This window comes from Astatotilapia calliptera, chromosome 23 (assembly GCF_900246225.1).
Source record: "Astatotilapia calliptera chromosome 23, fAstCal1.2, whole genome shotgun sequence".
NCBI lineage: Eukaryota > Metazoa > Chordata > Actinopteri > Cichliformes > Cichlidae > Astatotilapia > Astatotilapia calliptera.
The window spans coordinates 11671604-11690744 of NC_039323.1; the positions used below are offsets into that span (position 1 = coordinate 11671604).

Consider the following 19141-nt stretch of genomic DNA (forward strand, 5'->3'; position numbering starts at 1 on the left):
CAGTTAAACAAAAACCCAGATGTCAGATGCACATGCTAGTTTAGCTCACTGGCGAGTGAGTGAGATGACTATGTCTACCACACACTGCAAGGCTCAAAAGCAGCAACCTGGGTTTGAGTCTGACCCAAGGACCTTTGTTGCATGTCTCTCCTGTCAACTACACTCAACAAAAATATAAACGCAACACCTTTGTTACTGCTCCCATTCCCCATGGGATGGACGTAGAGACCTAAAATTCATTCCAGATACACAATATAACCATCCCTCCCAAACAGTGGTCACAAATCAGTCCAAATGTGTGGTAGTGGGCACATCTGCTATATTGAGATAATCCATCCCACCTCACAGGTGTGCCACATCAGGATGCTGATCTGACATCATGAGTAGTGCACAGGTGTACCTCAGACTGCCCACAACAAAAGGCCACCCTGGAATGTGCAGTTTTTTGCGCTATTGGGGGTCTGGGGACCCAGAACCGGTCAGTATCTGGTGTGACCACCATTTGCCTCATGCAGTGCAACACATCGTCGCATGGAGTCTATCAGATTGTCAATTGTGGCCTGTGGAATGTTGGTCCACTCCACTTCAATGGCTGTGCGAGGTTGTTGGATATTCGTGGGAACTGGTACACGCTGTCGTATACGCCGGTCAAGCACATCCCGAACATGCTCAATGGGTGACATGTCCGGTGAGTATGCTGGCCATGCAAGAACTGGGACATTCTCAGCTGCCATCTGCCCTGAACAATGTGAACCATGATTCATCCGTGAAGCGCACACCTCTCCAACGTGCCAGACGCCATCGAATGTGAGCATTTGCCCACACAAGTCTGTTACGGCGACGAGCTGGAGTCAGGTCAAGACCCCGATGAGGACGACGGGCATGCAGTTGAGCGTCCCTGAGACGGTTTCTGACAGTTTGTGCAGAAATTGTTTGGTTGTGCAAACCAATTGTTCCAGCAGCTGTCTGGGTGGCTGGTCTCAGACGATCTTGGAGGTGAACCTGCTGGATGTGGAGGTCCTGGGCTGGTGTGGTTACACGAGGTCTGCGGTTGTGAGGCCGGTTGGATGTGCTGCCATATTCTCTGAAACGCCTGTGGAGACGGCTTATGGTTGAGAAATGAACATTCAATGCACGGGCGACAGATCTGGTTGACATTCCTGCTGTCAGCATGCCAATTGCACGCTCCCTCATTGCTTGTGGCATCTGTGGCATTTTGCTGTGAGACAAAACTGCACATTCCAGGGTGGCCTTTTGTTGTGGGCAGTCTGAGGTACACCTGTGCACTACTCATGATGTCAGATCAGCATCCTGATGTGGCACACCTGTGAGGTGGGATGGATTATCTCAATATAGCAGATGTGCCCACTACCACACATTTGGACTGATTTGTGACCACTGTTTGGGAGGGATGGTTATATTGTGTATCTGGAATGAATTTTAGGTCTCTACGTCCATCCCATGGGGAATGGGAGCAGTAACAAAGGTGTTGCGTTTATATTTTTGTTGAGTGTATCTAATGAAGGGAACAGGCCCAAAAAGAATGATATCAACAAAGAAAATGTCAGGTACACAGGCTGGACTGAAAATGAGTGAAAAGCAGTCAGTGTCTAAAGAAATATGTTAAATCTCTCCAGCCCGGAAGAACTATTGCTGAAGTCTGGCTCCTTGTAAACAAAATATGAATAAATGGAGGTTTCCTGATTGTGTTTGTGTCTGTACTTGCCACAGGTTCTTGTTGAGACTTGCTTTATGTGTATCTGTTGGTAAATTTGCTCTGCAGTGGATCAGTCATTCATTGACATGCACATGCATATTTCCAAGGCAAACACATGCAACAAACTACAGATAAACATAATACAGCATAGTCAAGCAGCGTTTAGTACATGTAACAGTTTCACTCAGTTAGTTTTTGTTCTTTACAGAGAAGCATCCAAACCGTGATATTAAGGAAAAGGATGAAAAAGACGCAATAAAAACATAATATAATAAAATTATTACAACTTTGTTAGCGTGGAAGTCAAGTTTCCTCAACCAGGACAGATGCTGGTGTCCCTTTGCACAGCTTCACACTTCACTTCAAAGTTCAGTTTTAAATCAGTAATTGTTTCAAGATATAGAAAACTGAACACATTCCACCATCGGACCCTTAATGGATGTGATGTCTAGTATGTTTTCAAAAATCTGATTGTATGTTTTGACTTAGACAAGTTTAACTGCCTCCTGACACCATTTAACAAAATCCTCCAGCACTGGACCTGGTCTCACTCTCTGGGAGCTGGGAGCCACACAGGTCCGTGTATAAATGTTCCACAAAAAGACCCTTTGCAAATGTCAGCATGCTGACTCTTTAAACAAAGGTGGTAGTCATGGTAAAGTTTACATCTGTCAAACAGCAGCCCTGTTCATAAGTACCGCTACACACGGCCATTTGCATTGCTGTAGATTCTCACGGTTCTAATATTTACTCTGTTTTCCCTGAAATTACTCTCCAGTTGAACTTAAGACTTCCCGGTGAACATAACCCCCAAATTACCTTGGGAATTTTCTGATCTATTTTTGGGATGTTCCCTGAACAACAACACAACTCAGCCTCCATCCTTAATCTGCAGGGATTTCAGGTTCAACGAGGAGCTGCTGACACTGACTTGCTTCCCCTGGGGGGCAACAAAAGAAATCGGGATTCTTGAATCTTGTTCTCCACGGTCTCTGCAGTATATGGTATCATGAAGGATGCAAAGCTGACAAGACAGTTGACTGACTTAAACAAACAGAGAGTGAGACAAGTTAAGAGAGAGGAGAAAGTTTTACTAAGATTAAAGCATATGTGTATATATCATTAGATCTATGTGGAATTTGATGTTTGCACTCTGATAGACACACGTAGCAATGCGTGCATTCTTTAGAGGGATAGACTGTGGCCTAGCAATTCCACAACGTTTCAAAGGAATCTATCCAATGTGAAAATGGAGTCTAATAGTTAGAGAGGTAGGGGCATGGTTTTGGTTTTGTTCAGTGATGGACTTTTAGTTGATATGAGTCACTGCTGTAACAATTCAGTGTCCGTGAGTCACCCACTCACCCACTGACCACTTCGCCCCAGTGCAAAATCATCAAAGCAGGTGCAGCCCATTTACGGAGCATCATAATGTTCTGCTTTCTGTTCAGTCTGCCACCTGCCTTTGGTGTCTCACTCCTCGCTAGAGCATGTAGCCACTCTTATTATTACACAAGCTCATTTAACTGTAAATTAGCCATCATCTTCTCTCCTTGCCAGCATCTCACCTAATCCCACAGTTGAAGAAAAAAAAACGAAAAATCAAAATCACTATGCATTTTGTTAATAGGCAGATGAAGGAAATAAAAGCAGGGGACTTTAGAACAACCTGAAAATTAAAATGCACTGAGGAGGAGATACTGGTTTCAGCTGCTTCTCAGGCTTCTTTCACATTTGACCTTCATCCTGTCTTCTGTTTTCTTCTAAGATCATATTGCACGAGCACCATAAACCTGCATTAACGCAGGCACATTTTAAAATTTTGAGTTGTCTGTTAATCCCTATTCAAAAGTGCAGTGTAGAGGAGCTTGTTAATAAAACTGTCATTGGTTTAGTAACTGAATGACATCACATACTTAAGATAAGATAAGATAAGATAGAACTTTATTAATCCCTCGGGTGGGTTCCTCTGGGAAATTCGATTTCCAAAAAAAGCACAGCAACGACCGAAGTTACAGTTACAGAATTGTTATATATATATAAATATATACACACACACACACACACACACACACACACACACACACACACACACACACACACACACACACACACATATAAATACAGAAACAAATATAAATAAAATATACAAAGGGGATAAATAGAATAAATAGGAATAAAAATAAAAATACAAGTGAATTGCACATTTCAAGTATTGAGTCTATTGCACTGTTGACTATTTACAAAAGGTATTGCACAAGGTATTGTACAGTGAGGTGAAGAGGCACTACAGCTTAGTTGTTCCCCCCTCCTTTGTCCTCCTGTTTCCCCTCCCTCTCCCCTCCAGAGAGGAGTTAAACAGTCTGATGGCGTGTGGGACAAAGGAGTTTTTAAGTCTGTTAGTTCTTGTCTTGGGGAGAAGCAACCTGTCACTGAACAGACTCTTCTGGTTGTTTATGGCCGTGTGCAGAGGATGCCTGGCATTGTCCATAATGTCCATCAGTTTCTTTAATGTCCTTTTCTCTGCCACTGTCACCAGAGTGTCCAGCTTCATGCCGACCACAGAGCTAGCCCTCCTGATCAGTTTCTCCAGCCTGGATGAGTCCTTCTTTGCTGTGCTGCTCCCCCAGCACACCACAGCATAGAAAAGTACTCCAGCAACCACCGACTGGTAAAACATCCTCAGGAGCTTCCTGCAGATGTTAAAAGACCTCAGCCTCCTGAGGAAGTACAGTCGGCTTTGGGCTTTTTTATACAGGTGCTCTGTGTTGCATGACCAGTCCAGTTTATTGTCCACCCACAGCGCGAGGTACTTGTACTTGTTGACCACCTCCACCTCCTCCCCCTCTATCTGAACCGGCAGTGGACCTTCTCTGGACCTCCCGAAGTCCACAACCAGCTCCTTAGTCTTTGAGGTGTTGAGTTGCAGGTGGTTTGTGTGACTCCATGCGACAAAGTTCCTCACCAGACTTGACACCGTGTATCTGATGACTGGGATTACATGGTACTATGACTAATTGCTAGGTTGTAGTTTTGTTGTGGACTTAGTTCTCGAGATAACAGAGATCTGTTGATATGATAATCGTATGATAAATGAATCTCAAAAAGATAAGCCTTCTTGTGTGTGACCTAATGTAGCTTTATGTCTATCACTGGTGAAAGAGGGAAAAATGACAAGTAATTAAATTATAGTCCAAGCAGTAGGACACACACACACACACACACACACACACACACACACACACACACACACACACACACACACACACACACACACACACACACATATGCAAAATGCTTGCACAAAGTATAATTTGTTGCTTTGAATGATAATAAATTATAGCCTGGCAGGTTTGTGAGAGTAAATTGAATATTATTTTTGTTAAGCGAATTTATGAGTACCCTTTCAGATAAATGGAAAATAATTTTTAATGAATAGATAAAGGATGCTGAATATGGGGCTGCTAGGCTGGAGAAAAAGCAAGAAGACCACAGAGGAGGATTATGGAGGCAGTGAAGAAGTGCTGAAGTTATAGAGGAAGATGCTAGGGACAGTATGAGATGGAAACAGATGCTCGGCTGTGACGACCGGGAGCAGCCAGAAGAAGATAAGCAGAGTGCATGACAATAGAAGACAAAGAGGCACAGAGAAAAAGGAAATGACAAAAGAAATTAGTGCCAGTACACACAGTGACTGCGATAAAGACCTGGCGTGTGTGTTTGGGGGGATTTTCACCAGGAATCTTCTTATGCTCCATTCTCTTACACTGATCAAATTAGGAACTAACATTTCCTGCATATATGATAACCCCAGCACATTTCATGATCAGCTCAGTTTATTGCCCGGCATGCACAGATAGGGTGCATGGGATCTCTTTCAACACTATGCGGGATAAACACCACTCCTAAAATATCCCATCCACAGCTGAAAAAGTCAATGCTGTGTTTGATGAGTCTGCTAATGAGGGAAAATTAAATATTCTAGCGATACAAGCATTGTCAGGCTATCATTAAGCATCAGAGAAAGGTCAGCACCAAGGGTGTTGTGCAACCTTCAACTATCACATTATGTCCCAGGGAGAATTTAGATGAGTATTGATCAAATGGCCTTTCATTAATGGCAGTTAAGTGCATTTTGTTAAGTCTATTAGCTTACTGTTAAAACTCAATAACCTCCTGGTTGTGCAGTGCCCTTCCACGTGTTAGAGGTCATAAGAGAGAGAGAAAGATGGAAAGGTGGACAAAAGATGCTTTGGGACTTTGGGTGAGTCTTTTATCTATGTTAAGAGCTCAGATAATCGCATTCTTGGAAACTGAAGAACAAAAAAGAAAAAAGCACACACACACACACACACACACACACACACACACGGATCTTTTGCAATCAATGCATAATGAAGTATAAGGATAAAAGCAGCAGAACTAAGAGCTGAGAGTGTTTCAGATGCCTTAGCTTTTCTGCTAATGAACCTGTCCTTCATGTCCTGAGTCTCTTCATTTTCATTTCCTAAAAATGAGAAGTTACTTCTTACTTTGCACTGACTGGCTTTGCAATATATCAATATATTCATAATCTAAATCTGTCCTCTCAGGTCAGTGTGAGTACAAGAAAACAATTATTAGAATACAATGTGTTAAATTTGCTTAGATAAAAGGGTCCAGCAGTAGATGAGAGGAATAGGGAAGGATTTGTCTGTGTTTCCGTTTGGCTTAGCTGTAGGCTTGAGAGTGTGTGTAATTGTGTAGAGGGAAATGTCACGGCGGGGTGCGCCGATGTGTGTGGAAACAGGACCCAAAAGCAGATGACGACGAGGGGTAGTAAGGTTTTAACAGAAAGGTGAGGCTTTATTAGAAGACGGCAGAAGTAAACCAGGAAACCAAAGTAAACTGACAAGACACTAAGAAACAAAATACTAAAACGGTACTGAGACCAAAACCTAAACTATGACTGTGGTGGAAAATAACAAGCAAAGACCATGACTAAGACTAATAATACATAACAGACGAAAACCGAAACTAAGACTGAGGTCAAATAAACAGAACCAGGCTAGAACTAGGGCAGAATAAACAGACGACCCGACAATGGCATGAAGAAAACAAAAGGCTTAAATACAGACATGAGGTGATCAGGGGAAGTGGAAACATACGGGGAAACAGCTGACAGTCATAAACCTAATGACAGGACCAGGAGAGAAAAGCTAAATACAATTAACAGAGAACACATGACATTGTCAGAATAAAACAGGAAATACTAAAACTAAACATGACAACACAACTTAACAGACCTAATACGTGATGAATAAATACCAAACCCCAAAACATAGAAAACCCAGGAACAATAACCAATAACTGCCTAAACTAAAGGCAAAATAGGAAATAACACAAAAATAACATATCAAAAAATACAAAGAAAACTCAGAGTGCTGGGTTGGAGACCCAGCCTGTGACAGAGCCCCCCCCTTAAGGGCGGATTCCAGACGTCCGAAAACACCCAGAAAACAAACACAAAACCACAACAACCCACCCAGGGCGGGCGGAGGGGTACCAGGAAGGAGGGCTGGAAACAAAACCAAAAACAAAGCACCAGAAGCACACAGGCCAAAAACAACAAGGGCACAAGAGTCCGAGACCCAGCTTCAGGAGGGCGACCATGAACCCGGCAGAACAGGAACGAATGGCGAAGCGGTTCAGGCGGCCGCCCCGGAGGTCGACAGCAAAACAAAACAGAGGACAAAAGTTCGGGAGGCCGACCAGGAGGCCAACGGTCCAGCAGTCCAAAATCCACGAGTTCCAGGGGCCGACCCGAAGGTCGAGAGCACAGCAGGTCAGAGATCAAAAGTTCAGGGGGCCGACCAGGAGGCCAACGGTCCAGCAGGCCAAAACCCATGAGTTCCGGGGGCTGACCTGGAGGCCAAGAGCACAGCAGGCCAGAGATCAAAAGTTCAGGGGGCCGACCCGGACGGCAATGATGTCCAGCAGACGGCCCGGAAAGCGGCCGGCGATCCCGAGGGGCAAAATGAGGCTTGGGCGATAGCAACACAACCGCAGAACCAGGCGAGGCTGACACAGAAACTGAGGCCGAAGCTGGACCAGGCGGAGGCGAAGCAAGAACAAAAGCCAAGGCTGGACCTGACGACAGCGACACAGGCGCCGAGGCCGAAGCCGGGTCAGGCGAAACACAGGCCGAAGCCGGACCAGACGAACCAGAAGCAGAAGCAGAGGCTGGACCGGATGACGGCGAAGCAGGAGCTGGACCAGGCGAGGCAGAAGCAGAGGCCGGACCAGGCGAGACAGCAGCAGGGGCTGGACCAGGCGAGACAGAAACTGAGACTAAGGCCGGACCAGGCGAAGCACAGGCTGTAACTGGACCAGGTGAAGCAGAAACTGAGACTGAAGCTGGACCAGGCGAAGCACAGGCCGAAGCTGGACCAGGTGAAGCAGAAACTGAGACTGAAGCTGGACCAGGCGAAGCACAGGCCGATGAAGACGCTGAGGCTGGGCCAGGCGAAGCAGCTGATGAGGACGCTGAGGCTGGGCCAGGCGAAGCAGCTGGCGAGGATGATGAAGCTGCGGAAAGAGGCTGGACGGGCTCCTCGGGCCCTCCAGCTGACGAGGCAGGAGGCTGGACGGGCTCCTCGGGCCCTCCAGCTGACGAGGCAGAAGGCTGTGTAAGTTGCAGCCACACACAGTTTATAGTGGGCGACATGAGTTTGTATGAGTTCTCAGACTGAGGTGTGGCAGAACCAGGTGAGGCGTCGTCCTCAGGTTGAGGCGCAGAAGCAGCAAGCGGTAGCGCGGCAGGTGGTGGTCCTGCAGGCGGCGGCACGGGAGCCGCAGGTGGTGGCGCTGCAACCACTGGCTCCTCCTCCAACAGAGCGCAGAATATTGACTGGCGCTCGTCATGGTCTAAGTCTATGGTGTCCAGTGCTACCTCGCGCTGAACTGTGACAGGAGTATGGCGAGACTGTGATGAGGGCGTGGAAACTGGTGAGCTGAGAGGTGGTGACGCTGTGGCGAATCTCAGCGAACCGACACGAACACACTCAGGTTCCGGAGGCAGCAATGGAGATGACTGATTGTGGGGTTGTTGTGACTGGTGGGTGCTGGAAGCCATTTCCTGACTCGACAGTTCCTGGGCCTGCAGCATCTCCTTTATCCTGGTAAAGGCAGCAACTATGGCAGGTGAGTCCGGGAGCTGGAGAAGGCGGGGATCCCTCTCCATAATAGCTTCAGCAACGTTAACCATCACCAGCTTGCTCTTCAAATCGGGCGCTGTAAAGATGCGGTCGAGGATCGCTTGGATACGAGCCGTCTCCTCCAGACACTCGACGAGAGCTGCATCCGCTGCGTCCATACTGGTCGGGTCGTTCTGTCACGGCGGGGTGCGCCGATGTGTGTGGAAACAGGACCCAAAAGCAGATGACGACGAGGGGTAGTAAGGTTTTAACAGAAAGGTGAGGCTTTATTAGAAGACGGCAGAAGTAAACCAGGAAACCAAAGTAAACTGACAAGACACTAAGAAACAAAATACTAAAACGGTACTGAGACCAAAACCTAAACTATGACTGTGGTGGAAAATAACAAGCAAAGACCATGACTAAGACTAATAATACATAACAGACGAAAACCGAAACTAAGACTGAGGTCAAATAAACAGAACCAGGCTAGAACTAGGGCAGAATAAACAGACGACCCGACAATGGCATGAAGAAAACAAAAGGCTTAAATACAGACATGAGGTGATCAGGGGAAGTGGAAACATACGGGGAAACAGCTGACAGCCATAAACCTAATGACAGGACCAGGAGAGAAAAGCTAAATACAATTAACAGAGAACACATGACATTGTCAGAATAAAACAGGAAATACTAAAACTAAACATGACAACACAACTTAACAGACCTAATACGTGATGAATAAATACCAAACCCCAAAACATAGAAAACCCAGGAACAATAACCAATAACTGCCTAAACTAAAGGCAAAATAGGAAATAACACAAAAATAACATATCAAAAAATACAAAGAAAACTCAGAGTGCTGGGTCGGAGACCCAGCCTGTGACAGGAAAGGAATTTATGTACACTGGGGGTCTGCCTGTCATAAAAGGAGACAGGAAGCTACAGTTGGGGATTGCTGATGCTTGTACCTTTAATAAAAACTCATAATTGTTATAACTTAGAAGCAGGTTTGCAGGAGACTCTCCACATGCTTATCTGTCAATGTAAGACAACAAGGGGCCAATGGCCCAGTGGATGCAGAGTGGGGGTCTCAGTGTTTGTAATATGTTAATAATAATAATAATAATAATAATAATAATAATAATAATAATAATAATAATAATGATGGATTGGATTTCTATAGCGCTTTTCAAGGCACCCAAAGCGCTTTACAATTCCATTATTCATTCACTCTCACATTCACACACTGGTGGAGGCAAGCTACAGTTGTAGCCACAGTTGCCCTGGGGTAGACTGACAGAAGCGAGGCTGCCATACCGCGCCATCGGCCCCTGTGGCCAACACCAGTAGGCGGTAGGGTAAAGTGTCTTGCCCAAGGACACAACAACCAGGACAGAGAGCCCCGGCGCCGTCTCTGGATGCCTCAAGGAATAAAAAAGAACCGGAGTGAAACTGATTTCGTAACATCAGCCTGTCCATATTCAGTGCATGCTGGCATGTTTTTCAAGGGAATTATATATCAAGGGAATCTTTATTCTGTTGCCAAATGGAGCTGCTGAGGGCAGTGGGCTGTGTGATCATTATTATAGTATATAGTATTATTATTTATGTGGATATGGGTACCCATAGATAGATAGATAGATAGATAGATAGATAGATAGATAGATAGATAGATAGATAGGTAGATCTACATGGAACTTGTTTATCAGCACCATCATAGTTTTAACTTCACGTGAAACAAGTCATTTTTTTCTGAACCGAGTCTAACTCTGAACCTTTCTATGGATAGCCCAGCAGGCCTTACTCACATCCTGATGGTACAAATCTGTATCATGCAGGCTTTCTGTGATGAATCCAAGGTGTGAGAGCCATAGAGATTTTGAAATGCGCTCATGCTAAGTGAGCTATCACGCTTTCCTAATACAGTTATGTCTTTGCACAATCAAGATGTAACAATGTTGCATACAAAGCTCTGTGAAAAGTTAGTTTATCTGGTGCGTTGGTTCTTCTCTGCTATATAAATAAAGGCCCATGATATGCAGTTAATCTGCTTTAGGGTATTCTGAAGGCAAAATTGGCCCAGAGATCTTTCCTCAGTGAATTTATAACCAGGCAAGATTACAAAAGTCACTGATTCTGTTATTTGCTGCAGATTCTGCTCCCAGCTTGTTCAGGCTGACCCACTGAAGGCACGGGGCAAAACTGGGGTATGCCTCTATTGACCCAATTGTTCCTGCTGCTTGTGCGTACAGTTTTCCTTCAAGTGCAGCACATAGCAGGTTACTCATAGCAAACAAGCATATTTTTACAAAAGCCCCAAAAATCGAAGGTTCTATTTACCTGAATTTTACTCGAGTCAAAGTATTCTGTGTATGACTTTGTTTATGATAATTTGAACACATATCTGTTTATGGCATAGGCACCCTGCAAAATCAATCATGTAGAACAGAATCGCTAAAGCCTTTATCAAACTATAATGCAATGCAGCAAACTCTGGTTGTCTGGGGCCATTGTTTACCTAAAGCTTTTGTTTGGCATTTTTCATATACTTCTATCTAAGAATGACACTAAGCATCAGCTTAGGTCCACAAAGCAATTTGAAAAGACATTTCAAACCACACAAGTGTTTTATTTAGTATTTATGTTTAGACTACGGCTTTGCTACACTTCATTTCACACAAAAGTTGCGCTGAAGAGCAAGAATCCCATTCTCAACAGAAGAGACGAAGAAAATCTGCCCCCTCTATCTGACATGCAGTCTAGTTAGCAACACCTTTGTTCATTATTTGTGCAGTGCAGTGCTGCTGTTGTTAGTGATTGAAGGAGAGCTGCACAAGCACAGAATGAGAAAGTTAAAGCTCATCAATAAAAGAACAGAGAAGGGAGTCTCTGTTGTCTGATGCCCTCTTGCCGGTGTGGGATTGTTTACATAACATTAGCACCACTTTATTTTGCACGCTCTCAGCACCTCTGACTATTTTCCTTTTTTATCTCTCCTCTTACGGGCTCTGAATTCTAATGTGATCTGGCCCAATTATTCAAAATAGTTCAAGCTGAGTTTTTTATTTAGTCTTTATTTTATTTACAGGATTATCAGTCATTATGATTTAAATGAAAAAACATCAAATTAGCAGCTGTCTTGTATGAAAGCTGATGCTATCACCACAGAAGCTCCAGTCAACATATGTATCTGTTCAATTTACCAGAGATAAAAAGGCTGTTTGTGGCACTGGTGGTCTGTCCAACCATGAGATGCCTTTTTTTTTAAATGAAAAAATGCTTTGGTTTAAAGTAAATGTCTGACATATAATGCAGATGTTTAGAGGAAATTCGACATAATTCATCATAATTTTCAGACTGACACATATAAAGTAAGAAAAAGAACGCATCTGAGTATATTTGCATGGCTGTCTAAGGTCAGCGAGAGTGAGACAGAGAGAAATAATGATCGTAAATTTTTCATCTTGTGTGCATACAACACAGTATACGTGCTCAGTTCAAATATGAATCATATACTATTTGCTGCACAGGGGTATAAAATCTTAAATGGATCACTTCAAGTCCTAATCCTCAAAGCTTTCCACAAGGGAGACGTTTACTAACTATGCACTCATTACGCTGAAGTCTTTGATGCCATGCTGCCTTACCCCGAAAAGCTCAGGAAATTGATTTTAGCTCTTGTACATTTTATTTGCCTTTTATTTTTTCACAAGAGATGAGTCATTTCTCCAGGACAATGCAACAAGCACTACTATTTTACTCCATACATCTACAAAAATAAAATGTACAAATTCTACCCCCCCCCCCCCCCCCCCCCCCCCGCTCATTTCTTTAGTTTTTCCACAGATACAACAACAGGCGATTAAATTGCTCTTTTCTTTTATGATATTTTAAATAAAGCAAACACTTCTAAGCATCACTGTCCTGTTTTTTTAAAATTAATTATTTTGATTCCATTTGTTCCATTGATTATACTGATGAAAGAATTACACACTTGTACCAGTAAACAAACACAAACACAGTAATTTACCAGTATGCATAAAAAAAAAATTACGCCTGAGTGCTGCAACTATTTGAATCTCACTTTGGATTAACAGCTATACATGTCCATGACACGAGAGCAGTATTGCTCGACAGAAGCGGGGAGACTGAAACAGTGAACAACTGTAACAACAGAAATATGTGATGCAGAGAAAATCTTGAGAAACACAGTAGAAGTGAGGCACATCCTACCGTGCAGTACATTATAATTCTGCATTTTTTTTGTTTGTTTTTTTAAAGAAATGCGATTTTCAGCATCGACAGAGTAGGTGAGACATATGCCCTCTTGGTAAACAGATCAATAGTACCGCAGGTGGAATGTTTCGAGTTCCCCAGTCATCCCAGTCAGACATCCATTTGGACCAGCACCAAAACAGGTGGTGCCTCAGCCACTTTGGCCTTGCGACGCAGCAGATGAGTCAGGCTCCTGAAAGATGGCGTGGCGTGCAGGAGAAGTTCCTTGAGGCCTGCCCGAAACTCCCGGCGGATCAGGCAGTAGAGCACAGGGTTGAGGCAGCTGTTGGTGTGCGCCAAGCAAACAGTCAGAGGGAAAGCATAGGCCTGTGCATTGTAGAAAGCTTTGCTGAAGGGCACAAGGTCAAACTTTATGAGCACACCCCACAGTGTCAGTGCCTGATTAGGAAGCCAGCAGAGAAAGAAGGAGAGAACTACGATGACAATGGATTTAGTCACTTTGGAATGACGCTTTTGCCGGCTTTGGTTTGCCTCTGGGCCCGCTGCACCTGCAATGCGCCGGCTTAGGATGAAGCGAAGCAGCAGCAGATAGCAGACGGTGATTATAACTAGAGGAATAAGGAAACCTACTAGGACCTTTTGAAGCTGATATAGACCCAGAAGGAGCTGTGGATCCCAACTGCCAGAGTCTGGGAAGCGCACCAGGCAAAGCTCCTCATCAGATACTTGGGCACTGGTGGAGTAGATGGCATGAGGCAAAGTGGCCAGCAAAGAAACAGCCCAGATGCACAGGCTGGTCCACCTGGCTCTGGCAGCTGCTGTCCGTCGGCTGTGTATCTTCAGTGCGGAGGAGATGGAGTAATAACGTGCCACGCTCATAGCTGTGAGGAAGAATACACTGGCATACATGTTCATGGTGGTGACAGAGCTGATGAGTTTGCACATCACACGACCAAACGGCCAGCGGAAGTCCAGGGCTGTGTCCACTGCCCAGAAAGGCAAGGTCAAAACAAACTGTAGATCTGTGATAGCCAGCCCCATCACAAAGCAGTTGATGGACGACTGCTTCTGCCTGTAACGGGAGTGCAACAGATACAGAGCCAGTGAATTCCCCACCAGCCCCAGAGCGCAGACGATAGAGTAGACACACGCTATCATCACACGTACCACTACGCTGGAGCTGTCTCCTTGAATTTCCATGATAGATTCCTTGGTGAGGAGCTGCAGCCAGCAGTGCAGTGACATGTTAGTGGTGGAACCTTCGCTGCAGTTCCCATTGTAGTCGTCCTGTAGTATTTGTTGCTGACATGGCTCGGGTGCCACCGTTTGAACCCCAGACTCATTCAGCTGCATGGTTGGCCTCTCCTTCTCACATATCACCTCGTAGGGCAAAGTTGAAGAGCTGCCGTGTCTTCAGAACACAGAGAAAAAAGTTTGTGCAGATGGCATTTGCAGCATTTCTGTTGCATGTGTCATCAGATTATCTCCCATGGCGCTGTAGATGCCATCCTCTGCCGCCGTTATTCTCTCCTCATTTCTCCACACACTACTCACAGCTCTCCGCGCGCCACGTCCGTTTATAGGTTTCGCGTGAACGCGCAAAGCTCTGCCCCGCCGTTGACGCTCTTCACCTCACCAAGAGGATGATAGGACCAGAGCGAATCCGCGCTCTTACAGCCGCAGCCACATCAAAGTCTCCCAGAATGTCCGTCAGCGCTGAGTCTTAATGTATTTTGACAGGACAGTGGCACATCCATAATCTTGTTTGTACAGTGTCACCTGTGAACAGGAGCTTTTGGAGACGTGGAGACAGTGTACGCATAAAATATGCACAGAGCGGACTGACTGTACACGGCGCTGTGTTTGACGTGATCGTTCGGGACGTTTGTTGAGGAGCTGAAGGACAAGGATCAAGGACACAGCATCACTTTTATGTTTCTGATTAGCATCAAAGGCGAATTTAAAGGCGGTGAAACCACGTGTACCCGTGTAACGTTTATTATTATGCCAGCAGCTAAGAAATATTAGCCAGAAACAATACTACCTAGAAGTTCCGAAGTCGTATAAGCGCGTTAATCACAGACTTACGATTCCACTTTGTTAGGGACACTTCGTCACCTCCTCTTCGAAGCGGATATCTAATCAGCCAATCACACAGTAGCATCTCACCTGTCGTTTAGACATATACAGTTCTGTGCAAAAGTCTCAAACCACCCCTCAATTCTTTATATTTTGCTTCCCATAAAGTAATTTCAAAAAGTCGTCTTGAGCAACCCCCCCCCCCCCCGAAAAAGCAAACAACAACAACAACAAAAAAAAAAAAGATTTTCTTTCAACACTGACTGTTTCATTTATTTGTAGTGCTGACCATTTGAGAGGATTTTTAATATTTGTTTGTTATGAAACTTGACACTGACTTATGAATCACTAACGCATAGAAAATGCACCGGGGCGATGAAGGGAGGAACAGTTCTCCTTGAAAACAAAAATAATTAAATAAAAAGGTCTAAACTACACAGGTTAAGTGGCAGACCTCAAATGAAGAACAAAACAGATAAACAGTATCTGATTGGCCAGTCCTCCACAAACAAGAAAAAATCCAATCCTGACACACGATTTGAGAGTACTGGTTTCATTGAGAGTTGAATTCAGATGTGAACTTTTTGCTTCAAATTGTCATTGAAATTTACAATGGAGGTCAAAAGAGGTACAACGGTGAGTGTTTACAGCCATCCGTACATCAGTGCCAGTTTTTAAGTCCTGATTAAAAACCTATTTTTACTCCCTGGCTTTTAACTCTGTGGGTAACTGACATTTTTATTGCTATGTCTGGTTTTTGTTATTTTATTCCTATATTTACATTTGTATTGTACAGCACTTTGGTGTACCAGGTGTGTTTTTAAAGTGCTATATAAATAAACGATGATGATCCGTAAAACATGGAGGCTCTGCCATGGTTTCGGACTGCAGTTTACCCAGTGGTTTTGGGGATCTTATCAAAACTGATGGAATTATGATATCAGAAAAGTACCATCAGATTTTGATCCACCATACAATGTCACTTGGAAACATGTGATTGGTAGACACTTTATGTCTTTATGGTCCCAAACACACAGCTTATGTAGAATAATATACATGGACAGAAAAACATGCAACACTGCTGTTCATAGATTAAACCAGTGTGGAATCACAAGAATAGAAGAAAAAGCAGCCAACATACAAACAATGGTCAAGATGGCCGGCTATAGTTCAAACCGAGCACCAGAAGAGGGAAGAAAGATGATGTAAGTGACTCTGAACATGACATGGTTGCTGGTAGTTTGAGTTTCTCAGAAACTGCTGATCCACATTGATCTTCCCACATAACCATCCCTAAGGTTTCCCCCTCAAAAAAAAAAGAATATTCAGTGAGCAGCAGTTGTCTGGGTGAAAATGCCTTATTGATTGCCACAGGCAAGACTCTACATTTGTCACTCTTATCACAATCAAGGTAAGCAGAAGAGCATGTCTAAATGCACAGTATATTAAACCTTGGGGCTCATGGGGTATAGCAGCAGGGAACCATACCAGGTACCAGTCCTGTCAGCTAGGAACAGGAAACTAGGGCTACAGGAAACTTGCATGGTGTCCAGTCAGTGTAAAACAACCTCGAGCATAGAAGTAGTTTAATTTGCATGATATTGTGAGGGTTCTGAATCTGTGGTTTTGTGTCACATTATTAACTCCAATAATACGCTGCAGAGCTACTTTGATCAAATGTAACTTTTTTTCTTTTCTCATTAACTGAGGGGACTCTTACACAAACTATATTACCAGTGTTTTACTCAGTTTCCTTGAGTTTTTGAGGAGCATTTCCTGTGTCTGGAAGTAATCCCTCCCTGTAACTTTCTGAAGAAATTAAAAAGACAAGACAAGATGAAAAAAAAAATAATAATCTGCACACTTTTAATCCGTTGGAACTCACTTCTTGTCATCTTAACAATCCTTAAACCTCCAAATGCGTAGGCGCTGACAGTGTGACTGGTTTAATGTTTAAAGCATTTAAATCTGTGATGAAGAACACTGGGCTTCTCAGTGAGCCACAGATATTTCACAGGTTGCACACCAAAACACTTTTCTTGCAACCTGTTCTTGCTTTTGTCACATACTGATCTGTGGTCAGGACTCCTGCACTGGGTACGCTTTTAGTGTCATGCGTGTCAGGATGCAGCGTAGTCTAATATTCTCATAGATACAACTGCCTCAACATCTTCAACAGACCATGAGACAGAAGTACGTGTGCTCTGCTACTGCTATAGTCAGGAAAGGGCAGAGACATTTCTGTAGAGAACCTTGGTTTAACATCATGAAAGGAGACTGAAACGCCCGTGTTCTTGATAAAAGGGATTTCATGCTCAACACTCCACCTGCACAGATATTTTGGGTGTTGACCATGTTTCACAGTGTGCCATGTTATGACTGATGGTGTGTTGTTTCATCATATTGCTGCGAAACACCTTTCATTACGGCTGTAATAGAAACGCGGAAAGGCCAAGAATAATTATATGGTGTTAAAGCAAAGAAAACTGCTTTGGATATCAGAGAATAAATTAAGTCTCTAATTTATGCTTCTTGCCATAAAACCTAAATGTCCAAAGGGCGAGAAGCGACCCAACATCTGCATCCAGAAAAGCAGTTTACAGTGACATACAGATACATGTGTGAAAGTTTAGTTACCCACTGAAACGGACAAGCTTTGTTTGAGTAGACATGGTTCACGTAGACACTGTCGTGATAAATGAAAAGAGATCTAAAGACGTGACGGAAACCTCAGGTAATCCTAGCTGATATGCCTTCCCTTTATTCACTGAAAAGAAGTGACATGATGCTGGAGTTTGACTATATATATATATATATATATATATATATATATATATATATATATATATATATATATATATATATATATACCCTAGCTTGATGGCTGATGGAGTTGTTCTGATTGTTCATGCAAATCTGAACTTGCATTAAGCGAGCGAACATAAAAACGCTGTGGCTGAATGACAACATTTTTCATTTTGCTGTTGCTGTGACCTCTGTTTAATTCACCTATGAGAATACCTTTGACTGTTCATTCATCCTGCAGATCATTAAAAAAGACAGAATGATTACATGGATCTGTTTTTGAACTGACTGCACCTTGAGTTCTGATTGCCTCCTTGAATTAATTAACAGTTATGTTGCCTCTGCAGGACAGCGGCTGTTACTTACTGAATACTGATGGCGTTAAAATCCCACGTTAGAGCATATGGCTACCAGTTAACAGAGCTGGCCCCAGGCTAAATGTCCGGATCACCTTGAGAATGATTGCCATTCCAGGGCTGGAAAACCAACAATTTCAGATTGTCATCTGTTAGGCTAATATTTGGTGTAGGCTGTACTCTGGAGATTCAATTCCGCTGTCAAACATTTGCCTAGAACACTTTAACACCATTGGTCCCAAATTCTGCTAAACTTTCTCTCAGAAGCTCTAAGGGTAAGTTCATCATAATCGTCTCTTTAAAATCACAAAAAATGTAACCAGACCTGAGCATTGAGTGTTTTAGTAGATATTGCATGCATTTGTAAGGACGACACCAGTCTATACCTGTGTGACATTTTCTTAGCTTTAGTGTCGAGTTGAGCTTCCAATTCTGGTGGCGCTCAGTGCTTCCTTGGTTTGCTCTGCTTTTTGGATGTAGGTCTGTGTTGATCCATGTTCACCACCACCCTCCACACTCATCCAAAAGCACTCTGCTGAATTATAGCCCTGTTCTCTTTTTAATCTGTCCACTAAAACGTCATTTATACCAATATTGTTTCTTACTCTTACTGCATTCAGAGCAAGGGCAGAAAATATTGCTAGAGATTTAAGTGCCGCAGAAATAGAGAGTGTTCAAAAAAGCTCCTGACCCAGTTTTAGTTTGAAAACTCCAGGACTGCAGTTTGTCCTGCGCAGGCAGAAATCGAGACTTTTAGAAGGGATTAC

General features: G+C 43.7%; 1 protein-coding gene across 1 annotated transcript; it reads right to left on the minus strand.

The window, feature by feature from the left end:
* Positions 1–13275: 13275 nt before the first annotated feature.
* Positions 13276–15246, minus strand: LOC113016978 (relaxin-3 receptor 1). The gene is given in 2 exon segments (XM_075410368.1): positions 13276–14545; positions 15223–15246. A coding segment is annotated over 1 exon segment (1212 nt). The 5' UTR covers positions 14488–14545; positions 15223–15246.
* Between the last annotated feature and the right edge of the window lie 3895 nt (positions 15247–19141).